The sequence below is a fragment of the Coregonus clupeaformis genome, chromosome 7 (genome assembly GCF_020615455.1).
Source record: "Coregonus clupeaformis isolate EN_2021a chromosome 7, ASM2061545v1, whole genome shotgun sequence".
Taxonomy (NCBI): domain Eukaryota; kingdom Metazoa; phylum Chordata; class Actinopteri; order Salmoniformes; family Salmonidae; genus Coregonus; species Coregonus clupeaformis.
This window is the reverse complement of record NC_059198.1, coordinates 63,478,004-63,490,665: the sequence shown is the minus strand read 5'-3', so window position 1 is coordinate 63,490,665 and position 12,662 is coordinate 63,478,004. Positions and strand designations below refer to the sequence as shown.

The 12,662-nt window shown below is 47.0% G+C and overlaps 1 protein-coding gene across 1 annotated transcript in view; it reads left to right on the top strand.

Annotated features, from left to right (window-relative positions):
- The window catches only part of LOC121555380 (monocarboxylate transporter 6-like), an 18,700-nt gene extending 7,015 nt beyond the window's left edge, over window positions 1–11,685 (top strand). The window contains exons 3-6 of the mRNA XM_045221694.1: window positions 6,327–6,467; window positions 6,958–7,573; window positions 7,724–7,980; window positions 11,366–11,685. Coding sequence (XP_045077629.1) covers window positions 6,327–6,467; window positions 6,958–7,573; window positions 7,724–7,980; window positions 11,366–11,628 — 1,277 coding nt within the window. The 3' untranslated portion in view covers window positions 11,629–11,685. The remainder of the gene's footprint in view (window positions 1–6,326; window positions 6,468–6,957; window positions 7,574–7,723; window positions 7,981–11,365) is intronic.
- The last annotated feature ends 977 nt before the right edge of the window (window positions 11,686–12,662 follow it).

Here is a 12,662-nt window from a genome sequence, read left to right as displayed (position 1 = left end):
AACTGATGGGAACAAGCATCATGTATCATATTGGGGAAATGACTGCAGTGCCTGTGTGTCAGACTGGTGCTTTTTTCAATGGACCGAGATATTGGGATATTCAAAGCTTCAAGGATTTTCCAGTGGACAGGGTTGGTTTTAACCGGATGAATCTGGAGGAGACAGAGGGAGAGATGGAGGGAGGGACATGGGGAGGGAGAGATGGAGGGAGGGACATGGGGAGGGAGAGATGGAGGGAGGGACATGGGGAGGGAGGGATGGTTGTAGGGACAGATGGAGAGATGGAGGGTGGATGGAGAGAGAGAGAGACGGACGGTGGATGGAGGGAGAGATGGAGGGTGGATGGAGGTAGGGATGGAGGGAGAGATAGACAAAGGGAGAGATGGAGTGATAGTTTCAGAAATAGTCTCGGAAATCCCAGAACTAAGGCCAAAGCGTATGTCAGAACACTGTTCATGTGGGAGGCAACCCGTCTGCCTAGGGAGACTAAGGGAGGGAGGGAGGGAGGGAGAAAGGGAGGGAGGGAGAGAGGGATAGGGTTCACCCAGGACTGAGGAACATTCTTAGAGCCTTGACTAGACCACGAGACTGGAGCAGACATTATCATGACACAGAGCACAGATGAGACAGCATGACTGGAGCAGACATTATCATGACAGAGACCTGACTAGACCACATGACTGGAGCAGACATGATCATGACAGAGACCTGACTAGACCACATGACTGGAGCAGACATTATCATGACAGAGACTTGACTAGACTACATGACTGGAGCAGACATTATCATGACAGAGACCTGACTAGACCACATGACTGGAGCAGACATTATCATGACACAGAGCACAGATGAGACAGCATGACTGGAGCAGACATTATCATGACAGAGACCTGACTAGACCACATGACTGGAGCAGACATTATCATGATACAGAGACCTGACTAGACCACACGACTGGAGCAGACATTATCATGACAGAGACCTGACTAGACCACATGACTGGAGCAGACATTATCATGATACAGAGACCTGACTAGACCACACGACTGGAGCAGACATTATCATGACAGAGACCTGACTAGACCACGAGACTGGAGCAGACATTATAATGACACAGAGACCTGACTAGACCACACGACTGGAACAGACATTATCATGACAGAGACCTGACTAGACCACATGACTGGAGCAGACATTATCATGACACAGACCTGACTAGACCACATGACTGGAGCAGACATTATCATGACACAGAGCACAGATGAGACAGCATGACTGGACCAGACATTATCATGACAGAGACCTGACTAGACCACATGACTGGAGTAGACATTATCATGACACAGACCTGACTAGACCACATGACTGCAGCAGACATTATCATGACACAGAGACCTGATTAGACCACATGACTGGATCAGACATTATCATGACACAGACCTGACTAGACCACGAGACTGGAGCAGACATTATCATGACACAGAGACCTGACTAGACCACACGACTGGAGCAGACATTATCATGACAGAGACCTGACTAGACCACATGACTGGAGCAGACATTATCATGACACAGACCTGACTAGACCACATGACTGGAGCAGACATTATCATGACACAGAGCACATATGAGACAGCATGACTGGACCAGACATTATCATGACAGAGACCTGACTAGACCACATGACTGGAGTAGACATTATCATGACACAGACCTGACTAGACCACATGACTGCAGCAGACATTATCATGACACAGAGACCTGACTAGACCACATGACTGGATCAGACATTATCATGACACAGAGACCTGACTAGACCACAAGACTGGAGCAGACATTATTATGACAGAGACCTGACTAGACCACATGACTTGAGCAGACATTATCATGACAGAGACCTGACTAGACCACGAGACTGGAGCAGACATTATCATGACACAGAGACCTGACTAGACCACATGACTGGAGCAGACATTATCATGACACAGAGCACAGATGAGACAGCATGACTGGAGCAGACATTATCATGACAGAGACCTGACTAGACCACATGACTGGAGCAGACATTATCATGACACAGACCTGACTAGACCACATGACTGGAGCAGACATTATCATGACACAGAGACCTGACTAAACCACACGACTGGAGCAGACATTATCATGACAGAGACCTGACTAGACCACATGACTGGAGCAGACATTATCACGACACAGAGCACATATGAGATAGCATGACTGGAGCAGACATTATCATGACAGCGACCTGACTAGACCACATGACTGGAGCAGACATTATCATGACACAGACCTGACTAGACCACATGACTGGAGCAGACATTATCATGACACAGAGACCTGGCTAGACCACACGACAGGAGCAGACATTATCATGACAATACCTGACTAGACCACATGACTGGAGCAGACATTATCATGACACAGAGCACAGATGAGACAGCATGACTGGAGCAGACATTATCATGACACAGAGACCTGACTAGACCACATGACTGGAGCAGACATTATCATGACACAGAGACCTGACTAGACCACACGACTGGAGCAGACATGAACATGACAGAGACCTGACTACACCACATGACTGGAGCAGACATTATCATGACAGAGACCTGACTAGACCACATGACTGGAGCAGACATTATCATGACACAGAGCACAGATGAGACAGCATGACTGGAGCAGACATTATCATGACAGCGACCTGACTAGACCACATGATTGGAGCAGACATTATCATGACACAGACCTGACTAGACCACATGACTGGAGCAGACATTATCATGACACAGAGCACAGATGAGACAGCATGACTGGAGCAGACATTATCATGACAGCGACCTGACTAGACCACATGACTGGAGCAGACATTATCATGACAGAGACCTGACTAGACCACATGACTGGAGCAGACATTATCATGACAGAGATCTGACTAGACCACATGACTGGAGCAGACATTATCATGACACAGAGCACAGATGAGACAGCATGACTGGAGCAGACATTATCATGACAGCGACTTGACTAGACCACATGACTGGAGCAGACATTATCATGACACAGATACCTGACTAGACCACATGACTGGATCAGACATTATCATGACACAGAGACCTGACTAGACCACGAGACTGGAGCAGACATTATTATGACAGAGACCTGACTAGACCACATGACTGGAGCAGACATTATCATGACAGAGACCTGACTAGACCACGAGACTGGAGCAGACATTATCATGACACAGAGACCTGACTAGACCACATGACTGGAGCAGACATTATCATGACACAGAGCACAGATGAGACAGCATGACTGGAGCAGACATTATCATGACAGAGACCTGACTAGACCACATGACTGGAGCAGACATTATCATGACACAGACCTGACTAGACCACATGACTGGAGCAGACATTATCATGACACAGAGACCTGATTAAACCACACGACTTGAGCAGACATTATCATGACAGAGACCTGACTAGACCACATGACTGGAGCAGACATGATCATGACAGAGACCTGACTAGACCACATGACTGGAGCAGACATTATCATGACAGAGACTTGACTAGACCACATGACTGGAGCAGACATTATCATGACAGAGACCTGACTAGACCACATGACTGGAGCAGACATTATCATGACACAGAGCACAGATGAGACAGCATGACTGGAGCAGACATTATCATGACAGAGACCTGACTAGACCACATGACTGGAGCAGACATTATCATGATACAGAGACCTGACTAGACCACACGACTGGATTAGACATTATCATGACAGAGACCTGACTAGACCACGAGACTGGAGCAGACATTATCATGACACAGAGACCTGACTAGACCACACGACTGGAACAGACATTATCATGACAGAGACCTGACTAGACCACATGACTGGAGCAGACATTATCATGACACAGACCTGACTAGACCACATGACTGGAGCAGACATTATCATGACACAGAGCACAGATGAGACAGCATGACTGGAGCAGACATTATCATGACAGAGACCTGACTAGACCACATGACTGGAGTAGACATTATCATGACACAGACCTGACTAGACCACATGACTGGAGCAGACATTATCATGACACAGAGACCTGACTAGACCACATGACTGGATCAGACATTATCATGACACAGACCTGACTAGACCACATGACTGGAGCAGACATTATCATGACACAGAGACCTGACTAAACCACACGACTGGAGCAGACATTATCATGACAGAGACCTGACTAGACCACATGACTGGAGCAGACATTATCATGACAGAGACCTGACTAGACCACATGACTGGAGCAGACATTATCACGACACAGAGCACATATGAGATAGCATGACTGGAGCAGACATTATCATGACAGCGACCTGACTAGACCACATGACTGGAGCAGACATTATCATTACACAGACCTGTCTAGACCACATGACTGGAGCAGACATTATCATGACACAGAGACCTGGCTAGACCACACGACTGGAGCAGACATTATCATGACAATACCTGACTAGACCACATGACTGGAGCAGACATTATCATGACACAGAGCACAGATGAGACAGCATGACTGGAGCAGACATTATCATGACACAGAGACCTGACTAGACCACATGACTGGAGCAGACATTATCATGACACAGAGACCTGACTAGACCACACGACTGGAGCAGACATGAACATGACAGAGACCTGACTACACCACATGACTGGAGCAGACATTATCATGACAGAGACCTGACTAGACCACATGACTGGAGCAGACATTATCATGACACAGAGCACAGATGAGACAGCATGACTGGAGCAGACATTATCATGACAGCGACCTGACTAGACCACATGACTGGAGCAGACATTATCATGACACAGACCTGACTAGACCACATGACTGGAGCAGACATTATCATGACACAGAGCACAGATGAGACAGCATGACTGGAGCAGACATTATCATGACAGCGACCTGACTAGACCACATGACTGGAGCAGACATTATCATGACACAGACCTGACTAGACCACATGACTGGAGCAGACATTATCATGACACAGAGCACAGATGAGACAGCATGACTGGAGCAGACATTATCATGACAGCGACCTGACTAGACAACATGACTGGAGCAGACATTATCATGACAGAGACCTGACTAGACCACATGACTGGAGCAGACATTATCATGACAGAGATCTGACTAGACCACATGACTGGAGCAGACATTATCATGACACAGAGCACAGATGAGACAGCATGACTGGAGCAGACATTATCATGACAGCGACCTGACTAGACCACATGACTGGAGCAGACATTATCATGACACAGATACCTGACTAGACCACACGACTGGAGCATACATTATCATGACAGAGACCTGACTAGACAACATGACTGGAGCAGACATTATCATGACAGAGACCTGACTAGACCACATGACTGGAGCAGACATTATCATGACAGAGATCTGACTAGACCACATGACTGGAGCAGACATTATCATGACACAGAGCACAGATGAGACAGCATGACTGGAGCAGACATTATCATGACACAGAGCACAGATGAGACTACATGCCTGGAGCAGACATTATCATGACACAGAGCACAGATGAGACAGCACAAGAATGGACTCATTATTCCCACAACAAAGACAATACCAAGAGTTCTCAGTACTCTGAATTTCATTATGTTCATTTCAATCAATTAGCCTGATAGGTACTCCTGTAAGCTTAGGTCAGTCTTGGATAGTTGGATTTAAGAGCTGGAAGATGATCAGTCAGATAATTTGTATCTGACCACATTCTTGTAAGAGCCTGCAGACATAGCCACCCGTCACAGTGTGGGTAACCTCGTGACCTTTTCCCAGGCTAATTGCGCTTAGCGTTTATACATAAGCCTAGAACACCAACTAACAAGTCTGGCCGACGGGGGAGTGAACTGATTTTTTTTTAAAAGATTTGGTCCACCAGACGTTCCCAGCATTGGGAGGAAGTGTCTGCTGAACGACGTTACAGAGTGGGTTTCAGCAGCTGTGTTTTAGTGGAAAGGAACGGCATCCTGTCCTCTTTTTGCAGACTATTGTTCCATGTTCAGTGATAATGCATTGATGATGCTAATTAGGGTGATCTGATATGCTAATCAGTACATTGTATGTTTTTGGTGAGTGTGTGGTGTGTGTGTGTTTGTGGTGTGTGTTTGTGGTGTGTGTGTGTGAGTGCGGCCCCTGTCTGTGTGTTGTTGTATTATGATTGAACATTGTTTTCCTGTCTCTCCAGGTCCACTATGCAGCGTGCTCGTGGAACGCTTTGGTTGCCGGGTAACGGTGATGGTGGGAGGGGTTCTGAGTGGACTAGGCATGGTGGTCAGCGCGCTGGCCAGAACCATCACAGAACTCTACATCACCAGCATCATCGCAGGTCAGAGGGAAAACACACACACGGTCTTGTACAACTATCCTTGTGGAGACACACAATTCAGTCCCAAAATCCTATTTTCCCTAACCCTAACTCTAAACCTAACCTTAACCCTAGCTCCTAACTCTAAAACTAACCCTAGCTCCTAACCCTAAACCTAATTCTAACACTAATTCTAACCTTAACCCTAAACCCCCTAGAAATAGCATTTGGCGTTGTGGGGACCAACAAAATGTCCCCAGTTGGTCACATTTTTGTTCGTTTACTATTCTTGTTCTGGTCCCCACAAGTATAGTTAAAGACGCACGCGCACACACACACACACACACACACACACACACACACACACACACACACACACACACACACACACACACACACACACACACACACACACACACTATAAACCCCCCAATATAAGACTTCTCTTTCTATGAGGCATTATGAATCATCCTCATCAGTACCTCTGTCCTCCTCTCTCCTCCACATACAGGGTTGGGGTTCTGCCTGTCCTTCCAGCCCTCTGTGACCATGATGGGGCACTACTTTTTGAGGCGGCGGGCGTTCGCCAATGCCCTGTCGTCCACTGGCACGGCCCTGGGCCTCAGCACCTTACCCCTGCTGGCCAACTTCCTGCTGGGCCAGTTTGGCTGGAGAGGTAGCTTCCTGGTCCTGGGGGGGCTGCTGTTGAACTGTTGCGTGTGTGGGGCCGTCATGAGGCCCCTGGGGGACAAACACAGAGGGGCCCCGAGGACACTCACTAACAAGGCCGCCCAGGGGCTCAGCAAGCAACCAATCAAAGGTCCTCTCCAACAGGAGAAGGAGGGGCTTAAAGCAAGACTTAGGACAGCACTCAGTGACCTTGTGGTGTTCCTACGGAGACACATGGCCTTTGATCTGTTGGTCAGTAACCCTCGTTATCGTGCCTATGCCCTGGGGGTGACGTGGATGATGTTGGGGTTTGTAGTTCCCCTGGTCTACCTGGTGCCCTATGCTACAGCCCATGGTATGGAACCGGACCGAGCCGCGCTGCTGATGGCCACACTGGGCCTGGTCAACATTGCTGTGAGACCCGTGGCAGCTGTCTTCTTCGGCCTGCCGCGCTTCAGGTACTGTAGCCTGGATGTTAGAGGTTAGGCGTGCTGGTTCGAATCCCAAGCAAGAAAACATTTAATAAAAAATTATGTGATCTAAAAAATAGAATGGATAATACATTGGTCTCCTCCTCTTCCTCCTCCTCCTCCTCCTCCTCCTCTCAGGAGCAGTGGCTGTTTTGTGTATGTGTTTGCAGTAGCCCTCCTGGTCAACGGGCTGAGTAACAGTATCTGTGGTGCGGCCGCCACCTTCCCCGTGCTCCTGACCTACGTGGTGATCTTTGGTCTGTCCATGTCTGTGATTGGCTCTCTGCTCTTCACGGTACTAATGGAAACGGTGGAGATGAGCCGGTTCTCCTCTGCCCTGGGTCTCATCAGTATGTTAGAGAGTGGAACACTGCTGATTGGACCGCCGCTCGCAGGTACTGTGTATTGTGCATGTCAGTGGTGTACTTCTACACATTTTGCCATGGGCCAAAGATAAACATTTGCAGTTTTACAGCTAATTTCCTTTAATTCAATTTTTTTTTGTCATGGCTTATGACATGTTCATATGCTATCTGGGGAGTAGGGGGGGGGGGGGCAATCCCAATTTGTATTTTTGGGGGGTTTGGGGCCCCCAGAGTGGGGTTCCGCGGGCTCTGCCACACTGCGGGGGCTGTGGGGGTGTGTGGTACACCAGTGGTGACTGTGTGTGTGCACTTATCTTTGTCCTTTTCACTGTATGTCAGTGTGAGAATTTCCCCATACAATATGTTTGGTACAATATGGTATTCTAGTCTATGTCATCTAATGTTCAAATCCTATCTGTGTATTCTTTGTCTGTTGTACAGAATCAATGACTGCCCCTACCGCATGTCAAGTTATTTACAGTCTAATTGTATCATTGTTGGTCAGTAGGTGGCCAGCATAACAACAGGTGGTGGTGTTGGACACAGTGACTCATATAGACATAGATGTTAAGGTTCTTGTCAAGTTATGGCCAGTATAAACGTATGTTATGTGAGGACTGAGGAGGCTATGAGTTATGCCCAGTATAAACTTGTTATGTTATGTGAGGACTGAGGAGGCTATGAGTTATGCCCAGTATAAACGTGTTATGTTATGTGAGGACTGAGGAGAGTATAAGTTATGCCTAGTATAAACTTGTATGTTATGTGAGGACTGAGGAGGGTATGAGTTATGCCCAGTGTAAACTTGTTATGTTATGTGAGGACTGGGGAGGGTATGAGTTATGCCCAGTATAAACTTGTTATGTTATGTGAGGACTGAGGAGGGTATAAGTTATGCCCAGTATAAACTTGTTATGTTATGTGAGGACTGAGGAGGGTATAAGTTATGCCTAGTATAAACTTGTATGTTATGTGAGGACTGAGGAGGGTATGAGTTATGCCCAGTGTAAACTTGTTATGTTATGTGAGGACTGGGGAGGGTATGAGTTATGCCCAGTATAAACTTGTTATGTTATGTGAGGACTGAGGAGGGTATGAGTTTTGTCACACAGGGAAATGGAATGTTCCGTCCGCTGGATTCCCATGTCATAGCTGGGGATGTGACTGGGTCATGTGCTCTGTTTTCCACTGTGTGTGTGTGTGTGTGTGTGTGTGTGTGTGTATGTGTCTGTGTGTGTGCGCGTGCTTGTGTCAGGCGGGTAGCAATGTCTGGGTCGACAGGGAATGGCTCTGTCCTGTTCCAGGAGTCACTGCCCAAAGACATAACCCTAGGCAGGAGAGAGAGAGAGAGTGTATGTATGTGTTTGTATTTATGCGTGCAAGAATGTACTTGCGTGTGTGTGTTGGCATGTGTGTTCAGGGCAGAGGGCAGGGCAGGCTGACTGGAGGAGGGAGTGGCCTAGTGTACCTATAGTCTCTGGTTTCCAGCGCCATGGCAACTCAAATGTCAACGCCTGGTGGTAGCCTACTAGCCCTGTGGCAGAGCTGTGCTGAACTAGGATCCAGTTCAGATGAACGTGTTGTGAGGACACACTGCCACGCTTAAATATACAGTGGGGAGAACAAGTATTTGATACACTGCCGATTTTGCAGGTTTTCCTACTTACAATGCATGTAGAGGTCTGTAATCTTTATCATAGGTACACTTCAACTGTGAGAGACGGAATCTAAAACAAAAATCCAGAAAATCACATTGTATGATTTTTAAGTAATTAATTTGCATTTTATTGCATGACATAAGTATTTGATACATCAGAAAAGCAGAACTTAATATTTGGTACAGAAACCTTTGTTTGCAATTACAGAGATCATACATTTCCTGTAGGTCTTGACCAGGTTTGCACACAATGCAGAAGGGATTTTGGCCCACTCCTCCATACAGACCTCATCCAGATCCTTCAGGTTTCGGGGCTGTCACTGGGCAATACAGACTTTCAGCTCCCTCCAAATATTTTCTATTGGGTTCAGGTCTGGAGACTGGCTAGGCCACTCCAGGACCTTGAGATGCCTCTTACGGAGCCACTCCTTAGTTGCCCTGGCTGTGTGTTTCGGGTCGTTGTCATGCTGGAAGACCCAGCCACGACCCATCTTCAATGCTCTTACTGAGGGAATGAGGTTGTTGGCCAAGATCTTGCGATACATGGCCCCATCCATCCTCCCCTCAATACGGTGCAGTCGTCCTGTCCCCTTTGCAGAAAAGCATCCCCAAAGAATGATGTTTGCACCTCCATGCTTCACGGTTGGGATGGTGTTCTTGGGGTTGTACTCATCCTTCTTCTTCCTCCAAACACGGCGAGTGGAGTTTAGACCAAAAAGCTCTGTTTTTGTCTCATCAGACCACATGACCTTCTCCCATTCCTCCTCTGGATCATCCAGATGGTCATTGGCAAACTTCAGACGGGCCTGGACATGCGCTGGCTTGAGCAGGGGGGACCTTGCGTGCGCTGCAGGATTTTAATCCATGACGGCGTAGTGTGTTACTAATGGTTTTCTTTGAGACTGTGGTCCCAGCTCTCTTCAGGTCATTGACCAGGTCCTGCCGTGTAGTTCTGGGCTGATCCCTCACCTTCCTCATGATCATTGATGCCCCACGAGGTGAGATCTTGCATGGAGCCCCAGACCGAGGGTGATTGACCGTCATCTTGAACTTCTTCCATTTTCTAATAATTGCGCCAACAGTTGTTGCGTTCTCACCAAGCTGCTTGCCTATTGTCCTGTAGCCCATACCAGCCTTGTGCAGGTCTACAATTGTATCCCTGATGTCCTTACACAGCTCTCTGGTCTTGGCCATTGTGGAGAGGTTGGAGTCTGTTTGATTGAGTGTGTGGACAGGTGTCTTTTATACAGGTAATGAGTTCAAACAGGTGCTGCTAATACAGGTAATGAGTGGAGAACAGGAGAGCTTCTTAAAGAAAAATGAACAGGTTTGTGAGAGCCGGAATTCTTACTGGTTGGTAGGTGATCAAATACTTATGTCATGCAATAAAATGCAAATTAATTACTTAAAAATCATACAATGTGATTTTCTGGATTTTTGTTTTAGATTCCGTCTCTCACAGCTGAAGTGTACCTATGATAAAAATTACAGACATCTACATGCTTTTTAAGTAGGAAAACCTGCAAAATCGGCAGTGTATCAAATACTTGTTCTCCCCACTGTAGCTGTTCTCTGGCTGTTATAGCATCACGTGTGGTTATTGATACAAGCCTTCTAGGAAATGCTTATGTACTGCTTATGAACTGTTTTGTGTGGGTTATGAACGTGTTATGACATCGTAACGTAGGTACCCTTCAAATAAAGTGTTACCCAAGTCTTTCCTAACGCTGTGCGTGTCTCCATGTCCCTCTCTTCCAGGCATGTTGGTGGACAGCACAGGCCAGTACTCTTATGTGTTCTACGCCTGCAGTGTGACCGTCTCCTCCTCTGGCCTCTTCCTCATCGGAGCCTTCTACTATCTGGACAGACAGAAGGACAGAGAAGAGAAGAAGAAAGCAGGTCCTCCTGCTGCCTACCAACAGAAGCCTGCTATCATCCTAGCCCCTGACTGCCAGTACAGCCATGTTCCTTCTACACAGGGAGGGAAAGCAGCAGACACTGTTTATGTCACCAACGTGTGACGTACTAATACGCACGTGTAACCCAGTGAGACAAACTGTGTACCTGCCTGCCATAGAATTACAGTGGGGGAAAAAAGTATTTAGTCAGCCACCAATTGTGCAAGTTCTCCCACTTAAAAAGATGAGAAAGGCCTGTAATTTTCATCATAGGTACACGTCAACTATGACAGACAAAATGAGAAAAAAAATCCAGAAAATCACATTGTAGGATTTTTTATGAATTTATTTGCAAATTATGGTGGAAAATAAGTATTTGGTCAATAACAAAAGTTTCTCAATACTTTGTTATATAGCCTTTGTTGGCAATGACACAGGTCAAACGTTTTCTGTAAGTCTTCACAAGGTTTTCACACACTGTTGCTGGTATTTTGGCCCATTCCTCCATGCAGATCTCCTCTAGAGCAGTGATGTTTTGGGGCTGTCACTTTCAACTCCCTCCAAAGATTTTCTATGGGGTTGAGATCTGGAGACTGGCTAGGCCACTCCAGGACCTTGAAATGCTTCTTACGAAGCCACTCCTTCATTGCCCGGGCGGTGTGTTTGGGATCATTGTCATGCTGAAAGACCCAGCCACGTTTCATCTTCAATGCCCTTGCTGATGGAAGGAGGTTTTCACTCAAAATCTCACGATACATGGCCCCATTCATTCTTTCCTTTACACGGATCAGTCGTCCTGGTCCCTTTGCAGAAAAACAGCCCCAAAGCATGATGTTCCCACCCCCATGCTTCACAGTAGGTATGGTGTTCTTTGGATGCAACTCAGCATTCTTTGTCCTCCAAACACGACGAGTTGAGTTTTTACCAAAAAGTTATATTTTGGTTTCATCTGACCATATGACATTCTCCCAATCCTCTTCTGGATCATCCAAATGCACTCTAGCAAACATCAGACGGGCCTGGACATGTACTGGCTTAAGCAGGGGGACACGTCTGGCACTGCATGATTTGAGTTCCTGGCTGCGTAGTGTGTTACTGATGGTAGGCTTTGTTACTTTGGTCCCAGCTCTCTGCAGGTCATTCACTAGGTCCCCCCG